Source organism: Neopsephotus bourkii, unplaced genomic scaffold, assembly GCF_033783945.1.
Source record: "Neopsephotus bourkii isolate Nb327-2 ecotype Australia unplaced genomic scaffold, CSIRO-AGI_Nbou_v1 NB_1615, whole genome shotgun sequence".
NCBI classification, from domain to species: domain Eukaryota; kingdom Metazoa; phylum Chordata; class Aves; order Psittaciformes; family Psittacidae; genus Neopsephotus; species Neopsephotus bourkii.
This window is the reverse complement of record NW_026902090.1, coordinates 693,616-716,776: the sequence shown is the minus strand read 5'-3', so window position 1 is coordinate 716,776 and position 23,161 is coordinate 693,616. Positions and strand designations below refer to the sequence as shown.

The 23,161-nt window shown below is 62.8% G+C and overlaps 2 protein-coding genes across 8 annotated transcripts; one reads left to right on the top strand and one right to left on the bottom strand.

Moving 5' to 3' along the window:
* The first annotated feature begins 32 nt into the window (after nucleotides 1-32).
* On the top strand, nucleotides 33-6,188 carry GOLGA7B (golgin A7 family member B). 2 transcript variants are annotated; one of them, XM_061372440.1, is made up of 5 exons: nucleotides 33-174; nucleotides 4,686-4,811; nucleotides 5,164-5,316; nucleotides 5,463-5,564; nucleotides 5,683-6,188. In XM_061372440.1, exons 1-5 carry the CDS (start codon nucleotides 118-120, stop codon nucleotides 5,785-5,787), a joined length of 543 nt encoding a protein of 180 aa, XP_061228424.1. In that variant the 5' UTR covers nucleotides 33-117; the 3' UTR covers nucleotides 5,788-6,188. The 2 variants fall into 2 exon arrangements, with proteins under 2 accessions (XP_061228424.1, XP_061228425.1); XM_061372441.1 differs by lacking the exon at nucleotides 33-174 and adding an exon at nucleotides 3,464-3,617.
* A 1,032-nt stretch (nucleotides 6,189-7,220) lies between these two features.
* On the bottom strand, nucleotides 7,221-20,070 carry CRTAC1 (cartilage acidic protein 1). Of its 6 annotated transcripts, none has more exons than XM_061372433.1 (16): nucleotides 19,941-20,070; nucleotides 16,294-16,490; nucleotides 14,881-15,077; nucleotides 13,857-13,987; nucleotides 13,060-13,216; nucleotides 12,419-12,553; nucleotides 11,981-12,126; nucleotides 11,692-11,828; nucleotides 10,989-11,071; nucleotides 10,171-10,271; nucleotides 9,918-10,086; nucleotides 9,526-9,671; nucleotides 9,353-9,395; nucleotides 8,902-9,045; nucleotides 7,719-7,844; nucleotides 7,221-7,390 (listed from the first exon to the last, which is right to left on the bottom strand). In XM_061372433.1, the coding sequence occupies exons 1-16, from the start codon at nucleotides 19,983-19,985 to the stop codon at nucleotides 7,263-7,265; spliced, it is 2,085 nt and encodes a 694-aa protein (XP_061228417.1). In that variant the 5' UTR covers nucleotides 19,986-20,070; the 3' UTR covers nucleotides 7,221-7,262. The 6 variants fall into 6 exon arrangements, with proteins under 6 accessions (XP_061228417.1, XP_061228418.1, XP_061228420.1 ...); XM_061372434.1 differs by having other exon boundaries at nucleotides 16,294-16,501; nucleotides 19,941-20,039; XM_061372436.1 differs by lacking the exon at nucleotides 9,353-9,395 and having other exon boundaries at nucleotides 7,252-7,390.
* Between the last annotated feature and the right edge of the window lie 3,091 nt (nucleotides 20,071-23,161).

Sequence of the window (23,161 nt, the reverse complement as noted above, 5' to 3'; positions counted from 1 at the left end):
CCACGTCCCCGTCCTGCATCAGCGCAGCCGGCTGGGACACTGACACTTGTGCCTGTCACTCCGAGGAGCTGGCTGTGTCACTGCCTGGGTCACCGCAGCGAGGCCGGAAGCAGGACCATGGGGTCTGCTCCCTCGACAGTGGGGACCTCGGGGACGGCCAGCCAGGGTGGCATGGTAAGGACATCCCCAGGGGTTGCCCCCTCGCCACTTTGGGCCCTCCCCAAGACCCTGTGCCTCGCTGTAGCCCAGAGCAGATCTGTGCTGCAGATATGTGCCCCCCCCCGGCAGCCACGGGAGATGGAGGCTCCTGGGATATGAGTGTTGAGCGGAGCCCTGGCTGGCTGTTTCCATCATGGCCCAGTTCCCTCTCCCACTGCAGCTTTGTGCACTGCCAACCTTGTTTCTGCAGGCAGAGAAGCATCCCAAGGGCCTGGGTGGGCTGGGTGCACTATGTGGGCTCCCGCCATGCTTCCATTCTCCCGTCCTCCCCATCCTCTTGTCTCTCCCATCCTTTCGTCCTCCCTGTTCCAACCTCATTCCATGCTCCTGGAACTCCTAGGCTGCATCACCTGCTGGGCTTAGTATGCCCCCACTGCAGAGCAGGGACCCTGGGTGAGGGGATGGGGCAGCATGCCAGGGATGTGCACAGACCTCAGGGATGTGCCCCCAGCCCGGGGGGAGGCTGAGGCACGACTGGAGGGGCTCGGTGTGGCCGAGCAGTGCCGGGTCCGTGGTGGCGGTGGGCGGGCAGGGGCAGGGGCAGGGCGGCGGTGTCCGTGCACTCACCCTGCACCCACACGGAATGCGGCTGGCAGCGCTCCCGGCCCAGCTGCGGGCAATGGCAGCCCCGGCGCAGTCCCGGCACCTCCCGCACACAGACCCCTCTGCTTGCGGGATGCTGTGTCCCCCCCCATGCACTCCTGTGGGGGCTGCTGGGGGCTGCCCTATGGGGGATCCTGGTGCAATGGGGTCCTGTCACCGCCAATTGGGATGGACACAGCTGGATGTGGCAGCGATGCAGGTGCCACTCAGGGTGCCCAGGCTGCAGAATCACCTTGGGGCACTCTCCTTGTCTTGTTGAAGGAGCGGGATGGGGCACTTAGAGCTGTTTTCAGGGGCTCCCTGTGTGGGAGATGTGCCCCCCCATACTGGTGTACACACCTGGCTTCTCCCAGGAAAGGTTATCAGCTGATCACCCTGCCCTGCTTTGTCTGTGTGCCTCCCAAATGTCACCGTTGTCCTCACCGGGGTGGTGAGCTCATGTTCCCTCCCATTAATGAAAGCTCCCCCTGTGCCCTGTGAAGTAGCTGCCAGGACCTGGCCCTGCCATGGCCCCTTTGAAGTGGAGCCAGAGCCACTGACAGGCCTGAAAGGCTTGGGAGGGGGCTTAGCATGCAGAGGGTGGAGGATGGGACCCCAGGGGTCGGTCCCAGGCTGGTTGCAGGGCTCCATGGCCCTCAGGCACCATGCTGGGACTCCAGGGAGGGTTGGGGTGCTGGGACGGGGTATAGCACTATGCTCCTGGGCACATTTTGGGACATCCTCTGGTCCTGAGCTGGGAGCCAGGCATAGGGGCTGGACCAGGGGCACTGCTGGGCATGGATGACTCAGTGTGAGGGCCTGCTGTGTGGGGCTGGCCATAGGGGCGCCAGGTATGCCCCATGCCTGTTTTGTGGGTCCATGGGCATGGCATGTTGTGGCACAGACAGCAACCTGTCCACTGTGCATGGAAACCAACAGGGTCTGTCCCTGCTCTGGTTAAAACTGGAAAGCCCATGAAGGTGCATCCTGCATGGAGGGGCTGTCAGGCCCTGGTGGGCTCTGAAGATGCTGCAGGCACCACAGGCAGGGCCAGGGGCTGTGCAGTGATGAGTGCTGTGGAGCAGGTCCAGGCTGCCCAAGTCCTGCCTGACACTGGGCAAGGCTTGCTCCTGGGTCATGTGCCTGGCAGAAGGTGGCTGCCCATGGCGGGGTGAAGATATCCCACCGAAGGACACATACTCTGGTGATGCAGACAGCAGGTCCATGGCTTGTGAGGCAGCAGGAACCCAGAACTGAGGGTCTGGATCTTGGGTTGAGCTGGTGCAGCCAGAGAAGAGCCATGCCTTGGGCAGCAGGGCAGGGCAGCCGGGCAGAGCCGGTGTCAGCGTAGCCCCGGCTGCTCTTGGCCCCTTGATGCAGAGTGGAGAGCAAACTTCATCTCCTGGCAGGCACAGCATTGCCATGGCAACCGGCAGGGCCGGGAGTCCTGACGTGCTGGTGACACACAACACGGGAAGGAGCCGGAATGCAGGGCCTGGGCTTGGGGGCATGCGGGGACACGCTCGAGTGTGGGAGCACATGGACGTGTGCCTGGGTGCACGGGGGGGGTGCATGCACGAATACCTTCATCTGTGTGCATGCAAGTGTGTGCACATGGGAGAGTTCACCCCTGCCCCAAGGGGGCTCCTGTGGCACTCTCTGGGCAGGGTGTACCCCACTGCTGCGTGGTGTGTGCTGGCAGGGCTGCTCTGAACCGTGGGAGCAGAAGGCTCTCCTGAAAGCAATGGGATCCGTAGCTTTGTCTGTGGGAAGATGAGCCCTGCGACTTGGACCCCTGCCTGCACGTCTGCTTTTGTCCCTTGGTCACAAACCCTGCTACACTCCAGTGTACCGGGGCTGCCCACCAGTCTCCCCAGAGCTCTGCCTCTGTCTCTGCCCGAAGCCAGTGCTGGTGCTCAGGGCAGGGAGCAGGAGTCAGATGATGCTGTTTCATCAGGGTCCCTGTGTGCTGTGTTAGCAGCATGGGCAGACGCGCTGGCAGGGCCCCACGCTGCCTCCAGCAGCGCCCAGGTGTTGAGGGAAAGGCTGGCTGCTCTCCCGCACGATGAGGGCCCTGTGCCCAGCCACCGCACCCCTCCTGCTTCACCACGGACCCAGCTGTGAGCACCCCCCCTTCCCCTCTCAGGAGAGCCTCTGTTCCCCCCGTTTGGCATTTCTCTGGCTCTAATTGAGCTGTCAGTAGGCAGAGATAACAGGGAATTCGTTAGCTCTGCTCTTTGATGTCTGTCCGCACTGCGATCGCAGCTCCCGCTCCAGAGCCCAGTGCCAGCTGCAAATCCTTCGCAAACAAACAGCTTCAGACGAGGCCTCTCGGCACGGCTGCCTGCCAGCCCCACTGCGGGCCTCCCGGGGCTCCACCGGGCCAGCCCCCCGGCCGCACAGGGCACCCGTTACCCCAGCACTTCCCCCCAGGGACCTACAGGGTTAGCAGCCGGGCCCCAGTTCCCGCAGTGCCGGCCGGACCCCCGGGGCATAGAGCAGCAGTTCCCCTCCTCGAGCTCCCAGCTGGGGGAGCCGGACCCCGGTACCGCTGTCCCAAGCAGCTGGGCCGCCTCCTCCAGGGGCTCCGTGCCGGTAGCGGCGGACGCCCATCCCCGGCGCCTCGGGGCGGGCCGTGGCGGGCCGGGCGGCTGCGCACACGGGGCGGCCGGGCCCGCCTCTGCCGCTCGGCACGGCAGCACCGCGGACAGCGCCAGTCCCGCCGCGCCCCCCGGCACGGCCCCGGTGACAGCGCCGGTTCCCCCGGCACAGCCCAGCCCGGCCCGGGCCCCCAGCCCCGCGCCATGGCCACGGAGGTGGGTGCGCGGCCGCAAGCGGGCGGGGACCACCCCGGCAGCGAGCGCTCCCGGTGCCGGGCTGCGGCGGAGCCTCCCCGCTCTGCCTTCCCGTGCCCGCGGCCACTGGGGAAAGGGGGGCAACGTGGGATGCGCTTGTGCTGGGGGGCAGCGCTGGGGCTGGGGTCGGCGTGGGGTGCGCTGGGGGGTGGTGTGGGGCTGGGAAGGGTGCGTGGTCTGTGTGCACGGAAAGGGCAGTGTGTATCTGGGGTGTCCGGAGGGGTGGGGGTGCGGGGGGGGTGAAGGGTGTGAAGGGTGCCCTTGCTGGAGGGAGCAGGTGGGTCTGGGTGGGGTATCCCGGGAAAAGGGGGGTCTGTGGGGTTGAGGGTCCCTCTCTCATGTGCCGTGGGTAGGACCCTTGACAGGGACAGAGTGTGTGTGGGGCACACAGCAGGGGGTGGCCGCATGTCAGCCAAAGGGAAGCACAGGGTGGGGTCTGAGACGCGCCCTTGGCACAGCCTGGCCCCTGCTTCCCCGCCTCCAGCTGCTCACAACTGCCCCGGGGGCTGGCGTGGGGCCCTCAGTACCCGGTGGGGTGCCGGGGCTGGGCTGAGCGCCTGCCGCCGGGGCTGCCGATCCCTTTTGCGCGGCCTCCCCGCTGCAGCCTCCCGCCCGCCGCGCTGCTGCTGCTGCTGCAGCCCCGCTGCCAGCCCCCTGCCTCCCTCCTGGGAGCTGCTGCGGGGCTGTGCGCTGGGGACAGGGGGCTGCCCCCTCCCCGGGCCGTGCCCACCAGAGGACACAGAGCCATGCGTGCAGCAGCCGGTGCAGGCGAGGCCAGGCACCAGCAGGGAGCACATGTGCTTGTCCATGCTCCAAGTGGCGTCCTTCCCTTGCCAGCATCCTCCGCTCACCCCTGGGCTCGCACCTCCAGGGCTGAGCTCTGCTCACAGCGTGACACAGCCCGTGCTGCAGGCTCCCTGCCTGTGTGCCTGTGTGTGAGCCTGCAGCCCCTGACACTGGGGGAACGGAGCTGCCCCCCCTGGCACCCCATGGCTGCAGCCCCCGGCCTCACCCCGATGCCTTCCCCAGGTTCACAGCCTGCAGGAGCTGCGGCGCAGTGCATCTCTGGCCACCAAGGTCTTTGTGCAGCGGGATTACAGCGATGGGACCACATGCCAGTTCCAGACAAAGTTCCCCCCTGAGCTGGAGAGCCGGGTAGGGAGCAAGGCAGGCTGACAGGGCACAGGGTGCCCTATGCTGGTGCGCTACTGGGACTTGGTGGGGAGAGGGGTCTAAGGGCATGAGGTCTCCACAGGATGTTTGTTGTATGGCCCTGGGCCAGCTGATGCTGCTGGGTGCATGCAATCACAGCCCCCTTGTCCCGTCTGCAAGGGCTTGGGTGCTCCTGGGAACCAGGAGGTTCAGGTGAAAGGCAGGTAGAGGCCAGGGAGCTGAGGTACCAACTAGGTGGTGTTTTAAGCTCCCCAGTTCCCCTTGGGGATGGGGACAGGGCAGTGCTGGGGTCAGCCTCTGACCAGACTCCTCTTCACCCTGGTTTGTGCTCTAGATTGAGCGGCAACTCTTTGAGGAAACAGTGAAAACCCTTAATGGCTTCTATGCTGAGGCGGAGAAGATCGGGGGCAGCTCCTACCTGGAGGGGTGCCTGGCCTGTGCCACTGCCTATTTCATCTTCCTCTGCATGGAGACGCACTACGAGAAGGTGCTGAGGTCCAGGGGAGGTCCCAGGGACGGGCAGGGCTGCAGGCCTGCTGGTGGGCACAGGGTGGGCACAGGGAGCAGAGGGGCTGGAGGGTAGAGCAGGCAGTGGTGCTGGTGGGCCCTGAGTGTCCCTTCGTGTGCTGACAGGTCCTGAAGAAGATCTCCAAGTACATCCAGGACCAGAACGAGAAGATCTATGCACCACGGGGGCTGCTGCTCACTGACCCCCTGGAGCGCGGCATGAGGGTTGTATCCTCTGGGCAGCGGGATGCTGGGGGATGACGAGGGCGAGGGGTGGGGGGACACTGCAGTGTGTGCCGGGCCATCGGGCTTGCCTACCTCACCAATGATCCTTAGCAGGGCCCAGATTGAGATCTCCATCTACGAGGACCGGTGCAGCAGCGGCAGCTCCAGCAGCGGCAGCTCCAGCAGCAGCAGCAGTGGGGGGGGTGGCGGGGCGGGGGGCCGGTGACTGGCAGGGGGTCCCTGCAGGGACTCGTACTGCCGGGACAGTGGTCTGTCCGAGCTCCGCAGGCTGCACTACCAGAGCACCCGCTTCTGAGCCCAGGGAGAGCGGGAGGGAGGCCGGGGGCTCCCACCCCTGTCTGCTCTGTGCCCCCCCACAAGCGGCTCTGCCCCTGCTCAGTCCCACTGCGGGCAGGGGCTGGGGCTGGTGTATCCCAGGTGCTTCCCACTGAGAGAAACTGGTGCCAAGGGGCTGCTGCAGCCCACCGGGTGCTCGCTGTTGCTGCCTCTGCCCCAAGTGAAGGAGCTTGCCCAGCTGCGTAAGGAGCGCCCTGTGTGTCATGCATCAGGACTGGTAAAACCCCAGGCAGCGCTAAGGGGGGGACACGCACTTATCCCTAAGCCCATGGGCACCCCTCCCTGGGGTGTCCTGCTCTTGGAGCTGTGGGGTGGGCTCAGCTGCTGTATGCCCAGTGTGCCTGGCAGAGCCCTGGTGCTGCTTCATCTGCATGATGGTGCCATGCATTCGCCCCAGCCCTGCCCCACACACTGCCCATTGCTGTTCCCAGCCCTGGCCAGGTGCCCTCACCCATCCGGTAGCAGTGTCCTTGCCAGCACTGTCCTTCAGCACTACCCATGACACTGGGCACTTGCTTCTGCTCCCTGCCTGACCCAGTGCCACCCCCAGCTGAAATAACCCAGAAAGCTTCCCAGTCCCAAGCCGCATGCCCAGGGCAGGGATGCACAGCGCTGGGCAGGCCCTTGCCCTTGTGCATTATGCCCTAGGCTCATGCACAGCACAGCTCCACCAGAACCCTTCCTCTCCTGCTGCTGAGCCTTCCCTTGCCCATAAATCCTGCATGTATCTGCAGCACCCCAGTTCTCAGCCTGGCCTGCAGTGAGGACCCCAAGGGGCACCTGGGGCTGGCTGCTTCATTAGCCAAGGTCAGATGGTGGGGAATAGGAGGGTCCCTGTGACACCCAGCACCCTGAGGAGAAGAGTCCCTGCCTGGGTGCAGGGATGAACTGAGGCAGCACTGCTCTCCTGGGACCCTGGAGGGAAAACCCTGCCCCCTGGGACTCCCTTTGGCTCTGTCATGGAGCATGTGTGGGGTTGCCCTGGCCCTGGCATTCCCACAGGGGCTCTGCTGCATGGAGACCTTCCTCAATAAACCCTGGCTTCATCCCTCACTGTGCCTGCCCGTTGTCCTGTCAGAGTGGGGAGTGGGGCAAGGCTGGGGAGCACAGAGACAGGCTGGGCATCCCCCAGCACACCAAGGTGCACAGAGCCTCATAAGGAGAGTGAGCATGGGGGAAATAAGGAGGAGGGAAGGGGCAGTCCACAGGGGGAGTGGGGACAGACCCGTGTAGCATTCCTGGGCTCCAGTGACCCACAGGAAAACCAGTGCAGGAAGGGGTTTATTCAGCTGGCACTGGGCGCAGCCAGCACAGAGCAGGGGGCACTTGGCTGTGCTGGGTGGGCTAGTTGTGCCGGCAGCGCCCGCCTGCACCCAGGGAGAAGCCATGGCGGCAGTGGCAGTGGAAGGAGCCGTAGCTGTTGTGGCAGATGTGGTCGCAGGGGCCAGGCTGTGCCTGGCACTCATCTACATCTGGGAAAGAAGGGAAGAGGGTCAGACCTGTGCCAAGGGTACAGGGCTCATCAAGGGGACATGGAGGGGATGCCCTAGGGCAGGGTGAAGCTGGGACATGAAAGCCTCTCCAGCGTCTACAACCGTGCAGCTCTTGTCCCCAAGGCTGCTGGGAGGCAGATGCCTCCTTACTGCATCAACTCCTGCACAGCCACAGTCTGTCCATTCTGTCCCACGTTTTGGGTTGGCTGGGACCAGGGCTATGAGCACAACAGGGCACCCAGGAACCAGCATCCCTGCTCCTACAGCAGCACGGGGTGGTCTGGCCCTCCTGCCTGCAGGTACTCACCCAGGCACTGGCTGGCAGCAGGATCAAGGGGGTGGAAGCCCAGGTGGCAGTGGCAGGCAAACGCCCCAGGAGTATTGGTGCAGAGCTGGGTGCAGTTGTGCAAGCCCTGGGCACACTCGTCAATGTCTGGTGGTGGGGAAGAGTGGGGTTACAGCGTGCAGGGGGAAAGCAGCATGTCCTGTTGTTGGGGTGGGAGCGCCCGGTCCCTCCAGTGCTGCACATATGTCCATAGTCCCATGGCTGGAAGCAAGGATGGGCAGGGACAGAGCTGCCCAGGGCCACTGTGCAGAGCTAGCTCCTGGCACCAGGGCAGGATGGAGAGAAGCAAGGGCCCAACCCTGCACTGCACAGCTCAGGAGCTTGGGTTGATAGACAGGATATAGTTTATTGAGGGGGTTCTCTGGGAGAGGGGCTGGAAGACTGAGCAGGGTCCGACTCCAAACAGTGGGGTCAATACGTTAAAAAACAGACCAGAAGGGTCCTTCCCCTGCAGGGCCGGGGGGACCCTCCTCTGCCAGGGCTGGGGAGGTGGTCCCCATCCCCGAGAAGGGGGTAGGCGAAGCACACACGTCGCAGGCCAAACCAGCAGGCACATGGGACAGTATCGAGGCGACGGAGCAAGCGACCAGCCCGAGAGGTGCCGGCAGGGCAGGAGCAGCGCTGGGCAAGGGAGGTTCCATCCCCAAGCAAGGTGCAAAGGGACAGCGGGGCTCCATCCCCCTCCCAACACAGGCCACCCCTGTAGGGCACAGCCGGCACTTCCAGGGCCGCTCGACACGGAGAGAGAAAAGGAGAGAGAGGCAGAGGCTGGCCAGTCCTTCTGCCAAGGCTGCTCTGGCGTGTTACAGGGAGGGCTTAAAGTGCATAGAGACAAAGGCAGAGTCCAAGGACCAGAGGGAGGAGAGCGCTCTGGGGGAGCCTGGGCCAGCTCCCAGTGGAGGGGTATCCCCCAAAAAAGGCCACTTGAGCTGCACAGAGAAGGAGCGAGAGAGAAAGAGGGAAGGGGAGTCAGTGGCAGCTCAGCAGGAGGCACAGGACGAACAGAGGGAGCCGGGGTGGACGTGGCTGTGCAACCACCAGCAGCTTGCAGGGTGCAGCTAAGCCTTTGGCAAGGGGTGCAGCAGCATCCCAAGGGGTGCCTATGGACTTTGCCAGGCTGTTCAGGGTCCCAGCCATCACTCACCCACGCAAGCTGTGCCATCCTCATTGGGCTCGAAGCCCCGTCCGCAGCGCTTGTTGCTGCGGCAGCGGTACGCGCCATAGGTGTTAATGCAGACGGGCTTGTCCCGGGGGCAGACAAAGGGAAACTCGGTGCATTCATTTGTGTCTGCAAGCAGAGGGGCCTCGGTGTGAGATGGCTGGGCTGGTAGCATGGGGCTGCCAGCCATGGCCCTTCCAGTTCCCCCTGCACGTGATGGATGCCTCCCTAGATGTAGCCACACAGGCCATGCATCTACCCAGGAGGCTCATAGCACTGCCCCCCTGCCACATCCCTGCTGCCCCCCATTGCTTGATGCTCTAGCACAGTGCCTGCCGCATGCCAGCCATGCCTCCTGCCCCTGGCACCATGCTCTCCCCCCTCCCCGTGACACCACAGTCCTCCTCTATAGCCTATGCCCCTGGCAGCCACTCACCTACACAGCGTCCATTCTTGTGCTGGGAGAATCCCTGCCCGCACTGCATTTGGGGAGAAGTGGAAACAGCCAGGATGGGGAGGAATCAGCCCTGGGCAGCCACAGAGCCAGCAGAGCCCAGCCCCATTCCTACCCCCAGAGCCTCCCACCCTGCACACACGGCTGGCCCTCACCTCCAGTGGGGCAGGCACAAGCGGCTCCTCGGTGTCCAGGGGGTAGGGGACCTCCAGGACAGAGTTGGTTTCACTGCTGGCCACTGGTCGTGACACAACGCGGCCATCCGGCCAGGTCACCTCCAGGCTGCTGGGCTTGTCATGCCCTGCAGGTGGGCAGCCCGTCAGAGAGGGGGTCTCCAGGGCGGGCAGGGGCTGAAAGGAGGCCAGGGGGTGGTAGGGATGGAGGGGCAAAGCCTGCCCTCGCCCCAGATGCCCATGCTGGCAACAGGGCTGTAGCCCAAGGGGTGCACATGAACCAATGGTGACTAGGGTGCTGCAGGGCACTGCAGCAGCAGACCTGGCCCCTGAGCAGGGTGGAAGGCTGGGGCTGCTGGCAGCCCCTTGCTCACCCAGTCCGAAGTGCGCCACTGGCTCCATCTCGCAGAGGTACCCGGACCCGCCGTCAATGATGCGCAGGTGGGCCCCGCTGCGCCGCGTGAACAGCACCACCTTGGCCCCCCGCGCAAAGGCCCCGAAGCGGGTGCGCGGGATCACCCGCAGCCAGTTGTTGGTGGTGCCCTGCAAGGGAGGAGGGAGCAGGGACACTGAGCAAGGAGAGGTGGAAGGGTTGGGGATGATGTGAAAACCCCCTGCTTGGCTCACCTGAGTGCCCTTGAAGATGGAGATCGGCTGTGCCATAGACTCTCCATGGGATAGGATGAGGTCCAGCATCCCATCGCCATCAAAATCCGTCACTGCACCCCCTGCAAGGACAGGATCATGTCATGCCTGGGGCCCAGCCCCATATCTCCCAGCATTACAACCTTCTGCTGGTGTGGGCTCCACAGGTGACAGCAGCATTCATAGAATCAACTAGGTTGGAAAAGACCTTTAAGATCAAGTCTAAGGACTGCAATTCCATCACCAAACCATGTCACTGAGGGCCTCATCTACATGTTTTATGAACACTTCCAGGGACGGTGACTCCACCACTTCCCTGGGAAGCCTTTCCAATATCTGATCACCCTTTTGGTGAAGAAATTTTTCCTAATATCTACTCCCAGCAATGCAAGGTCAATAGAGAAGACGGGGAGTCCCCAGTGCAGGAGTAAGGGTCCCTATGTGTGTGGCACTCTGCATTCAGGTGGATTGGCTCCCCAGGCAGTGAAGGGGACATGCAGTGCATGGGGGGCTATAGGACACAAGAGACTGCCTCACCCCCTCCCAAACACAGAGGTTGGCTTTGAACAGTGGGCACCCAGGAAGGAGCCCCCCGAGAGTGAAGCCCTGGGGAACAACTGGAGATGGCACTGTTAGCTGGGCATGGGCAGATGGAGAAAGCATGGGGCTGCTCCTGAGTGATGGGGGCTCCAGGATGCTGGTGGGGAGCAGGCAGGTGACTCAGCCAGGCATAGAGCATAGAGATGGTCCTGTGGCATATCCCAGCATGGGCCCCCGCTGCCAGGGCTGGAGAGACCCACCCGTGCCTCGTCCCTCGGGCTCCAGCGCATCTCCTGGGTTCAGCTCTTCCACCATGGGGTCCGAGTGCTCCCTGCGGATGAGCCTGCCGAGCACAGACAGGGTGTTAGTGCCAGACCACATGCGCCTGTCCTGTGCAGCAGCATTGTAGAGAGGTGACAACCCCAGTGGCTATGCAGGGTGAATGGAGAACAGGACTGGCCCCTGCCTGCTGGCACCTCACATCCCTGCTCCATGGAGGGGTGACAGGGATGCTGTAAGAGCCTGGCTTTTCTGTGGAGCAGAAATGCCATTTTGAAACACTGCTGCATCCCACCAGCAGTGGAGATGCTCCCTGCCACACTACTGACCTCCACCCACCCACATGTGCCAGCACTGGGCGGACAACCAGCTCCCCCCACCCCACACACCAGGCAAGGAGGTCCCACAGAGCGATAACAAGGAATTGACCCCTGCGATTAACAGGAGCCAGGAGCAAGCTTCCATGCAGCTGCTAATCAGCAGTGCTGGGGATCCAAGGGGCTGCTGCGGGCACGATCGCAGCGGCTGGTAATGATACTGGGAAAGGCTCAGTCACGGCACCCTTTATTAGCAGTGCCACTGGTGGAGAGGAGCCCCATGAGCCTGGCTGTGCCTCCAGGGCTGTTCATCCCCCAGAGCGGGGTGCAGGCTGCCCCAGCCCCCTGGTACCCGCCGGGCTCCTACCGGAAGAGGCGGTTGGCGGAGGAACCGCGGTAAGCGATGTTGTTGAAGAAAACCTCCAGCTCCTGGTCGTTGTCAAAGTCTGCTGCGATGATAGTGCGGACAGGGGACGGCATGGAGAACTTGGGGGTGGCGATGTCCTGCAGGAGTGATGGGCACAGGGAGTGAGACGCTGGGTCCCCCTTTGTGGGATGTTGCTTGCCCTTCTCTCTGGGAACTGGGCTCAAAGCCAAATCAGGGTGAGGACAACCACCCCAGCCAGGGAGGCTCAATGGAAATGGGGGACCCTCACCCGGAATCGGACGCGCCCGGGGGCCCCAGTCTGCAGGTAGAGGCGGTGTGGTCCGTTCCAATTGCCATGGACGATGTCCACCCGGCCATCGCGGTTGAAGTCAGCCAGCGCCACACCGCGTCCATGCTGGTAGGGGTCATCCAGCCCTGGGGAGCCGCAAGGGGACGGGAGGGAGACAAGACTCCCTTCCTGCCTCTGTCTCCCAGCGATACCTCCCAGGATGTGCCCCACGGTCCCCACATGGGTCCTCCCTGTGCAGGGCTGCATCCCTGTCCTGTTGGATGCCCTGGTGCACCCCAGTGGCCAGCAGGGCTCTGGGTCCCCAGCGCTGCCCCTCCACCCTGCTCTCAACCAGCCCATGCAGGGAGTGACAGGCAGAGTCAGACCTGCCCTGAGGTCCCCAACACCTGGCTGCTCCCCCCGGCTCCCCCTACTCACCCACAGCAGCTGCCACATCCCGGTACGTTCCATCCCCCCGGTTGTGGAAGAGGAAGTTGGGGCTGTTCTCATTACCACAGAATATGTCAGAGGCGCTGTCACTCAGGATGGGGCCCACGGCCAGCCCACGGCCCCCTGGGGACAGGAGCACGGGAGTGAGGGGACAGTGGGTGTCCTTCCCCAGGGGACTTCATGCTCCCCAAACCCCGCCGGTGCTGCCCACCCAGAGTGCCCTCCTTGCCCACCTCCCACCTGTAATCGGTCTCATCAGGAGCTAATTGAGTCTGGCAGCGGCTTGTGTCATCCCCACCCTAAGCACTGCCATCGCCATGGTGACAACACTCCTAATTAGTGACAATTTACCGCTGGGGAGACGGGGCACGGTAGCGGTCGCCGCGGCGGTCAGGCAGCACCGGGCACAGGCTCCCCGCTGCCCCACTCCAGTGCCCATGGCCCCTCGGGCATCAGCTCAGGCGATGGGGCAGCCCCGGCGGGCATGCCGTGACCCTGTCCCTCCCCCTGGCAGTGGGGCTGCCACTAGATGGGGCAGTCAGGCAGCCTAACCAACGCATGGCACTGCCCGCTGCCCGGCCCCGTGCTCACCGTACCCCGACCCGTCCCGCGGGCGCAGCAGCCGGTACCTGTGTACTTGCTGACGCCAGCCTGCGCGGCCACGTCCACCAGCACCACGACGCCGCGGGCAGGGTCACTGGCAGCCACATCCATCTCGATCAGCGAGTGGGGGCCCACGTTGCCGCTGGCGTAGTTGGCGATGTAGATGGAGTACCTGCCGGAGCCCTGCGGCCAGCGGCACCTCCTCAGCACCCACCCACCCAAACCCCACCTCCACGGGGACCACACTCCCTGCTGGGGGTTGGATGCTCTCATAGCTCCATGGGACCAGGCACCAGAGCCGTGTGCTGAGAATGTGCTCTGCAAAGCCTATGCTGGAAAGCACCCCGGGAGTGGGGATGTGCCCCACTGCCTCCAGGAGCTCTGTGGTCCCAGGTTCATGGTGTAGGCACAGGGCACCCTGACCCGACCGCCCCAGCATCCTTGATGCGCCAGGTCCCTCCCCTTGTCCCGTGCAGCAGCTGGACCCTGATTTAGTGATAATCGTTCGGAAACAAACCGCTGGAGGAGGAGGAAGAAGAAAGAGCAGGTGACAGGAACATAAATCACCTCGACAGGCACGTTTATCAGCTGGCAGCAAGTGTCTGGACAGCCGCCTGCAGTCCCCACAGTTGGGGGGGCTGCCAGCCCTGAGAGCCATGGGATTCTGGGGGACACCCCGGCCCCAGTTTGGGGTGGGACGGGGCTGGTGCTGAGGGGAAAGATCCCCTGGGACCCTACAAGGAAGGGCTGGAGGGGCACAGCAGTAGGAAGGGAAGGGAAGGGAATGGAGATGCCACCTGCCCACCGTGCGCTGCCTGCTCACCGTCCGGTCCACACAGGCGACGGAGCGCCCGGCGAAGTGGCTGGCCACGTCCCGGTTCACCTCATCGCTCAGGAGGTCCTCCCAGCGCCCATTGCGGAGCTTGAAGAGCTTGTCTGCGTAGGTGGCCTTGCCTGGGGAGGTGGGGAACATGGGTCAGGGGGCTGCAGTGTTCCACCTCCTGCCAAAGAGGATGCCCTGCAGCAAGGGAAGGCTGCAGCAGCAGCACCTTTGTTCCATTTCCCACAGCATCCCAAACCTCTGCTCCATCCTCTGCAGCACCACGGGACAGAGCTGCCACTGCAAGAGTCCCCGTGACCCTTACGGGTCGCCAGGAGACACACCAAAGAATCAACTTATTAAGATAAAATGTGTCCCATCAGGGCACAGCCCTGTAGATCATCCCTGGGAAGGTAAGAAATCGATTGAGTGCCAGGCACAGGCAGCAAGCCGCGCTGCCGTGACAGCACCGATGGCAGCACTGATTTAGGGACAGGTGCACCAGTGGCCACGGGTAATTAGGAGCATCAGGAAGACAGATCCGCTACCGGGAGGTCAGGGCTGTGGGACAGGGACACAGGGCTGGAGCACTGGCCCAGAGAGCTCCTGGGTGCCTGGTGCTGGGCTGGACCACACGGGCCACCTCCCCACAAGAGGCATCCCAGGAGGTGGGACAGCACCAGCAGGGCAGGATTAGACCTGGCTTGGTCCAGCGGACACAGGAGAGCCATAGCACAGACAGGCACTGGTGCTGCAGGGCACAGTGGGGATATGCATCCCCAGGGATGATAGGAGAGCTGCTGTCCCACTCAGGGTGCCACCAGGAGGGTGGTGGGCAGCTGGAAGTGCTGACTCAGCGGCTGGCCAGGCTCAGCATCCATCTGCATTGCCATCAATCAATGGAGCCACTCAACTGAGAAATTAACTCCAGCTCGCACACATCCCTCACATGCCGAAGGTCATGGGCAGCCGTGCTGGGAGCTCCCCCCATGCCAGCCCTCGGGGCACGGCCGCTGCCAGGGCTCACCGGAGAAGGCATTGTTGGTGTTGAGGAAGTAGATCTCCTCACGGCCATCCCCATCGATGTCACAGGCTGTCACCCCAATGGCATTGCCCTGCCGGTCCCGCAGTGCGTAGTATGGGGAGCCCTGCTCGTCCTCCGCCACGTTCACCAGCCGTCCCCGAGGCTTGTCGTACTTGAGCACCAGGTTGGGGCCATTGTACCTGTGGGTGCGAGCGGGGGTGATGCCCACCCAAGACTTGGGAACAGGATGAAACTCCCCATCTCACCCCTCGGGGGGGAGACATAGCATATGACATCAGGTTTCCCCATGATAGGGACAGTGATGACCCTTGTGGTACATGGGGGCCAGGGACCCAAACATGAGGCTGGCTCCTGGCTGCCAATGGGGAGGGCTTAGCCTGGACTTGCTCCAGCTCATGTCAAGCATCCTCTCTCTACCCAGCCTGGGTACCCCAGGGCGATGCCAGGGCAGAGGTGGGGTCCAGGCAGCAAGCAGGAAAGGATGAGGTGCAGGTTCTGGCTTGCAGCCCTTTCCCAAGGCACGGAAAGTAGCACACAAGGCAAATCCTCCCAGCATGGTGCGCCCCACTGACTCGCCGCCTGCTCCTGCCCCGTGCACTGGTAAACAAGTTATACAACAGGCACTGTGGTGCTTATAAAACCCCATCCAGCTGCTTGGCTCAGCCCGGCTGGGAGTGGTGGCCCAGGCTGCCCTGGGCTCCCCAGTGCTGCCTATAGTTTGCTGCTCCAGAGTGATGCTCAGAGCAGCAGCAGGGTCAGACTCTGCCCGCCACTGTGGTGCCCCCAGCTCCCGCAGCTCCAATGGATGTGATCTGTGGGAGTGAGGGGCTCCCTGCGTGTGCAAGCCTCCCTTGGGGTGTTCATAGTGTTGTGTACGAAGACACAGCTCAGAGCCGTGCCAGCACACACAGAGCCTGCACCGTGGTCCCTGCTAGGGCCAGACCTGCTGGCAGCAGCTGTGCCCAGCCCTGCAGCACACAGCTCCCTGCCTCCCCAGCTCCTGTGAGCCCTTCTGAGCCACCACTCCAATAAAGGGCTATAAAACCCCTCCAGCCAGTTAACCAGAGAGCACAGAGTCCTGTCAGTCCCAGTCCAGCCAGCCTGGGTCACACATGCTCTGCACTGCAGGATGGACCCCAGCACTGGGCAGCTACACTGAGCCAGAGGGACCTGGAGCCACAATAGGGACACCCATGTGGTCCTGCACAGGCAGCATCCCAGGTGGTATCTATGCCCTATGTGGGTGCACACATTTGTGGGTGGATGCAGACCCCCATCTCTCCACACTTGAGCACAACCCTCAACCAGTCACATGCCTGCGGAAGAGCAAGATGCTCTTGGCTCTACCAGGCCACCAGGTCCTGCTGTCACCGAGGTGCTGGGTGCATCACTCACCCTGCCACAACGATCTCGAAGTCACCGTCCGCATCCAGGTCAGTGACAGCCACGCCGTAGTTGAGCTGTGTGGGGTTGCTGTCGTAGTCAGGCGGGAGAAGGCGGTGAGTGACAGCCGTGAACATGGGCTCGCTGCGCTGGGAGCCCTCGCTGAGCCAGGCCAGGGACAGCAGGCACAGCACCAGCATCCTGGGCACCTGGGAGAGACCTGCAGCCCATCAGCTCCAGGAGGAGACCCTGCTCCATGGTGCCCAAGCATCTCCACCAGCCTTGCATAGGAGACAGTATCTTTCCACTCCTTGTCACCCGCCTATGCCACACCACCAGCCCCCCGATCCTTTGGGCACTGCCACAGCTCTGGCATCCCCATGCATGGGCCCTGCTGGGTGCAACTCACCTTTGGGGTTTCCTTGGAATAAGACTGTATACTCCAATGAGCTGGGAGGCAGGGCTGAGCAGGAGTGGGACCTTGGGAACCCATCCCATGGGAGGGACTGAGAAGGCAGCAAGAGGGCTGCAGGGTGCTGCTGATGAAGCTGAGCTCAGCCTCAGCTTGCCCTACCCCAAGGGGCTGCTGGCACCCAAGATCCTGGCAAGTCACGATGCCAATCACTGCTCCTGTGGCAGGGCCAGAGGAAGCCAGCAGCTGCCAGGCTGGGGAGCTTTTCCCCTGTTCAGAACATGGGGAAAGTCACGGGGAGAACATGGGGATACTCTGCCGGGTGACTCCTGCGTGCCTCAGTTTCCCACCCTGCTGGCATCGTTTGTCCCAGGGTCTCTGCAGGGTGAGCTCCCCCCAGCCTGGCCAGGGAAGGTTTCTGCACAGGGATGCGGCTGCGGGATGGAGATGCTGGGAGGATCAGGAGCCTGGGAAGAGAGGCTCAATTAACCTGGACTGCGGAGGACAGTGCCTGCCAGCACTGCTGGCAAGGCTGCGGAGGGTTTGGAGCTGGCTCTGACCTGGCTGTACACAGGTGACAAACAGGCAGCACTCAGGACAGGCAGCCCCCTCCAGAGGGGAAGAACCCAGCAGCAACCTCTGCAGCCCCAGGCTGTGGGCATGAGCCCATGTGCCAGGGCTCCAGCTGGGAGCAAAGCCAGCCTGTGCCACTCTCACGGACTGCAGGAACGGCTGGAGCACCCGGCCATCAAGATCGGGACACTGCTCCATGGGACTGTGCCATCCATCCCCTAAGCAGGGCTGCCCCCTAGCACACGGTCCCATGCTGTGGGCCCTGTCAGTGAGCTCAGGGAGCTGTGACAGCTGCATGGTGCCACATGTGTCCATCTTGGAGACAGGAAGGTGCTGCAGAGCCACCAGGCTGTGGGGAACAGCCTGCTGCTGCCTCTCCTGGGGACGGAAATGGTCCCAAGGGGCTTTAGGGGCCAGAATTCCCCTGCCACAACCAAATACCCTCCAGGCCCACCTGGCTGGGTGGGAAGGGGCTGTCCTCCAGCTGCAGAGGAAGCCTTGAGTTCCACTGCCCAACACACCCAGAGCCCTGCATCCCACTGCAAGCGCCCCGTGCAAGGCACACGCAATGGGGCTGGGGCTCCATTGGGTTGCACAGGGATGGGACAGTCCCTGGGTGTCATTCTCCAGTGAAAGGCAGTGAGGGAGAGGAGTCTTTGCCACTGAAGCAGGCACAGGGAAGAGCCACCCACACGAGGACAAATGGGTGCAAGGTTGCCATGTGGACCCCTGCTCATGCACAGCAGTGCCCTTCATCCCCAGCCAGGTGATGGGGGCCTGTCCACAGGACATAATCAAGGCTTTCCCTGCTCTGCCCCCCTTCTCCAGCTCCCACTCCCCATGGCTTGGCCCGCTCCCCAGCTTGCCCCCCACACCCCATCCAGCTGTACCCAGAATCCCTCCAAGTTGGATGGAGCCTTTCCAGGAGGAAACAATGCTCCTGATTGGAGACAAAAGGCTTTTCCCAGTGATCCGGAGCTCAGTGCCATGAGGAAGGGATGCACGGCCCAGAGCCAGGCCATTCTGGGAATGGGAAGGGAAGCTCAGGCTATTTGGCAGACAGGAAAGGCCTCATGGCTCCCAGCATGCTACTGATGGCACTGAATCTCCACCTGAGGCTTGAGGCTATAGGGTCCTGCTTCTATGCAGGGAAGAAGAGCGCAATCTGTCTTGTCCCAGCATGTCCTGGTTTGTGTTGTGGCATCTGGTGGCAAGGTCACCCCAGGAGCTGTGGTCAGCCCAGGGTGCCTGCTCAGCATGGCTAAGCCTGGTGACACCAAGCCAAGGTGCCAGGCAAGGACAGAGGCAGCTGGAGGATGGGAGCAGGGCAGGGGTGCCATGGCCACCCATGAAGGGTACAGCCAGGCATTCAAGGACAGGGTGATGGCCCCATGGCAGGGATGCAGCACGTAGGGCTCATCTATCCCCACACATGGCTGTGGCTGGCAGTGCCTTGTGGGAAGGGTGAGATGGGACTGGGAAGGGAGCCGTGGGCCAGGCAGACCCAGACTCCTCACTAGAGGTGGGGGGATGCTGTCCCCAGGGCCCCTCATGCACATCTCCAGCCCTTGGCCTACATCATGACGTGGGTGGGAGCTGGTTCTCTGCACAGCCACTCCATCCCCCATGCCCCTGTGCCATTGCTGCCCACCACACCGCACACCCCGGGGACACCATGCTCCACCACTGCAGTGACATCCCATCCCAGGCCGCAGCCACCTCCATCGTGACATCGTGCAGCAGGGGCCTCATCACACCCCAAAGGCACCCCAGAGCAGTGGCAACACAGCCACACCGCAGCACCCCATAACATCATGCTGCATGTGCCCCAGTAACATCATATTCCTGTTCCTGCCATTCCCAGGCTGCCACAGCGGTACCTGCCAGGGCAGAGAACAGGCAGGAGATGTCCCGCAGACACACAGCCCCTCTCCCACAGCAGCCGGGCTGCCCAGGGGCACAGCAGTGACTCCTCCACAGCATCTCAGCCCCAAGCAGCCCGGCTCCTGCAGTGCCCCTGCTCTGGCCAAAGCCCATGAGCTTCGCTTGCTGCTGCCATAGACTCAGCACTGCTGCCTCACACATCCCCTTGTCTGTTCATGCATTCCATCATGGACACTTGTGATGGGCCCAAAGCCCCCAGCTGCTGGCTGCCCCATCCCATGCAGGACTCCTCAGCACCAGACCTGGTGCGCTGGGGCTCAGGCAGCAGCAGCTAATGCAGTGTGGAGATGAGCAGTCACCTTAGCCTCTGAGCTCAGCCCAGAGGGACATCAGATCCTTGGGAGGCTCAGACCCACCAGCACCCAGACAACCCCTTCCCACACAAGCAGATGCACAGCTGGACCCTCTCCCCACACCCCCAGCCCCTGCACAGGCTGTCACGACCGAGCACAGCTGTCCCTATGAAGAAGAGCTGTCCCTTGCTTCCCATCACCCCAGTGCCCTGTCCCAGCCCACATCCCTGGTCACCGCTCCATGCTCCAGCGCCCAGCCTCTCGCAGCCCAGCATCCTTCCATCCCCGTCCTTCCCTCCCGCACCCCCTGCACGCCGCGGGGCAGGCTGCGGTACCGCTCCGCCCGCCACCAACTTCTCCGCGGGCCGGTGACCGCGCCGGAGTTGAGCACAGCCCCGGAGAACTTCACGGACCGGCACCCCCCGTCCCGTACTCACGGGCCAGGGGGGCTGCCCGGCCCCCCCGCGGCGGCGGGACCGCATCCCACCGCGCCTGCCTCCCCGCTGCCGGCTCCGCCGCTCCCGGCTCCCGACAAGGGCGGCCCGGCCGAGCGGCGCCTTATGTAGGGCTGGGCGGCGGCGGCAGCGCCAATGAGCGGGGCGAGGGGCGCCGCTGCCAATGGAGAGCGCGGAGGTGGGGCCGCGCCGCGCTGATTTACTGCTCCCATAGACCCGGGGTGCTGTGGGGACCTGTTGGGGCCCTGTGCCCGCCGGGATGGAAGTGACGGTGGGGCTCCGGGGTGAGCGGGGCATCGCTCCCCGGGCAGCCCGAGCGGCGGTGGGGAACTGCCGCCCCCAGCAGAGGAGCTGCACCCCCAGAGGTGCTGCGGGGTGGGTGGCACTCGGGGACAAAGCTGTAAAAGCAGCTGGAGAGATGGGGAGAGGAGAGCCAGGCACACTGGGGGTTTGCCTTACGGAGCTGTCCAGTTGAGGGCATGGAAGGGAGCTTCCATATTGCAGCACCTAGCTACACCTTTAGGGCTCAGTACCCTGCCTGTGCCATCACTGTGCAGGTCACCCACCTCTCTGCAGGGACCCCAGGAGTGGCTATGCCCTGGCAGCCAGGCTGAACAGCGATAAAGGCCTCCTCTCAGGCCATGCATGGCACCGACTTGGCCAAAATCGTGCAGTCAGTGGATGCCTGAGGCAGGACAGCAGTTAGCCTGCAACCTTCCCTGACATGCGTGGCTGCTGCGGCACTGGACACAGAACTCTCCGTATGTCTCTAGATGCAGAGCTTGTCTATGGGAGAGTCAGCACTGGCGGGGCACAAGGCTACCAGGTCACCTCAAAGAAGCATGTTTTTGTGTGCCCCAGCACAGAGTCTGGGAAGAAACAGCAGGAGACAGCAAGAGAGACATGCTGAAAGACAGCAGGAGCCCATGCTGTTTGGGCTGCTTCAAGTGGCTATTCACCTGCCTTACCAAACCCCTCGTTTCTCATTCAAACATGTCTGGCTACAGCTGCCTGTTGCTCCCAGTTCTTCTCTCCCTGCTGTATTCAAGAGCTCTCCAGTCACAGTGATGATCTCCCACAAAGGTGGTTCCACGTGGCCATCAAGTACCAGTTAACCTCGTTTCTAATGACCCCCTCTCTAAGAGGCCGATCTGAACACCACAGACATGCAGTGCTGTGCTTATGTGTTTTCATGCCACCCGGAGCTGTGGGTACACTCTGCCTGCCTGTGGCCCGCAGCCCCAGTACCTGGCTGCAGCCCTGCACACACGTGTGTGCTCAGAGCAAGCACCCCCTCTGCTCCCTCATTAGCTCATCCCAGATTTAGTAACCTCCTGGGTAATCATCAACACAAACTCTGCAAGCCAGCTTCCCGTGCTCTCCCTGCTACTGGCAGGTACAGAACACAAAGGCCAGCAGGAAGCCAGCTTGAGCGTGCCAAGACTGCGACTGGTGCTGGGCACATCCGCTCCCTGGGGGTCTCAAGCCCAGTGTGCTCAGCCCTGGCTCCGACTGGATGCACATTCACCAGCAGACACAGGCAGGCTGTGTGCATGTGGGACACACATGCTGAGAGGGCCTTGCATGCTAGAGTCCCCCACTTGTGGGGCTGCAAGGTGCTCACGAATGCCGACTGTTGGAGCCCTTCACTGCCTTCCCATGGATGCTGCCATCTCACTGGGCTATGATGTTTCTCTGGGCACCCAGAGCACCAGCACACACAACTGCCATGGCCATAAGCCACAGCCCTGAATCAGTCCTTGTGCCCCGTGGTGGCCCCACCTATCTCCATCCCACCCCTCTGCCTGCATGTGAAGCATGATATGGACAGCATCCTGGGGTGGAACATGCAGGGAGCTGTGGAGGGAGCGGAGAGCACCAGTGAAATGAGCTGGGATGCATGCAGGGATGCTGGCGGGCAGCGAGGCAGGGCGCAGGAAGCCTGCCTGTGCTGTGTGTCACACGGTGGAAGCGCAGGGGACAGTGGCAGTGGTGGGGACAATGCACAGGAAATTAGAGCGAGCAGCAGCCAGACACGCTGCGGGGGGAAGGGAGCCGCTGCGATCCACCCAGGGCTGCAAGCAGGCAGCGGGAGGCATTTCAGCTGAGATGGGGCCAGCCTGAGCTCCAGCCACCTTCTCGCACACCTGGGATCCCCCTTGCCCATCCCCAGAGCAGAGGTGTCCTGGCTTTCCCTATCCCTTGCTCTTGGGGTGCTTGCCCAATCCATGCTGACACAGCCCCCTGGGAGAGGGGACCCTCCTGTAGCCAGCAGCCCTGAAAATGCATCCTTGTACCTGGTGACTCATCTGCCAAGGCCGAGCCAGAAACTCTCTGGATAGAAGGGAGCAGGATGCTGGGGAGATTTCCTTGCATTGCAATGGGCAGAGGTGTGGCACAGGGCTGGTAGCTGGTAGTGCCAAGTGCTCTGGCCAGCCAGGGTGAGCCTGTGGGGTGGCAATGCCAGGTGACCCCCATGGCCCCCACAGGGACAGCACTGCTCTGTGAGCTGGGGGACTCTCTGCAGGACAGGAACCTGCCCAGGATCAGCTGGATTCATGGAGCTCCCAGTCTGTCTCCTCCAGCACATCCCAGATGGTGCAACACAAACTGGGTGCAGGTAAGCACAGCAGTGCTGACTCGAGGCACTAACTTCCAGAACACATCACTGGGGCTGTTCCTCTCTCTAGAGCATTGTGAAGGCCAAGACACCTGCACACAGCCTGATGTGTGCACAGCACACACACACACTGCCAGCACGCTCACATGCACCTACATGCACACATGCAGCAGTCTGTGTGCACCTGCCCTGTCTGCACACACTCCATGTAAGCATGCAGTTCACTGACAAAACGTGCTCACATCCCATGCACACACACACATCTGCACTCATAAATGCATGCAGTGCCGCACATGCACCCTACCATGCACGCTGCTGCTCATTGCACCCACCAGCACAGCCAGGCAGGCTGCACCAGCCACCCCTGCTGCTTTTTGACCCTAGAAGTGGGCACGTGCTGTCACTGCTACAGAATCCCTCAGCCATCGATCCCAGCTCCTGCCTGCCCCTGCTTCCTTCTCTGGAGAGACTGTGCTGGGACCTTCCTGCTCTGGGGGTCTAATTCCCACCCTAAATATATTAATGGATAATGTATCCCCAGTCATTCCTGTGCTAACATTGTCTTTTAGCTGAAATAGCTCTT

Bases quoted from the DNA above. Each gene is read 5' to 3' on its own strand.
- GOLGA7B (XM_061372440.1), top strand. From the start codon at position 118: ATGGGGTCTGCTCCCTCGACAGTGGGGACCTCGGGGACGGCCAGCCAG. The intron at 5,317-5,462 runs GTGCTGAGGTCC...GTGTGCTGACAG, and splicing joins TGGAGACGCACTACGAGAAG to GTCCTGAAGAAGATCTCCAA. The intron at 5,565-5,682 runs GTATCCTCTGGG...AGCAGGGCCCAG, and splicing joins TGGAGCGCGGCATGAGGGTT to ATTGAGATCTCCATCTACGA.
- CRTAC1 (XM_061372433.1), bottom strand. From the start codon at position 19,985: ATGCGGTCCCGCCGCCGCGGGGGGGCCGGGCAGCCCCCCTGGCCC. The intron at 13,217-13,856 runs GTGAGCAGGCAG...CGCTGGCCGCAG, and splicing joins TCGCCTGTGTGGACCGGACG to GGCTCCGGCAGGTACTCCAT. The intron at 9,396-9,525 runs GTGAGGGCCAGC...CCCCAAATGCAG, and splicing joins TTGTGCCTGCCCCACTGGAG to TGCGGGCAGGGATTCTCCCA.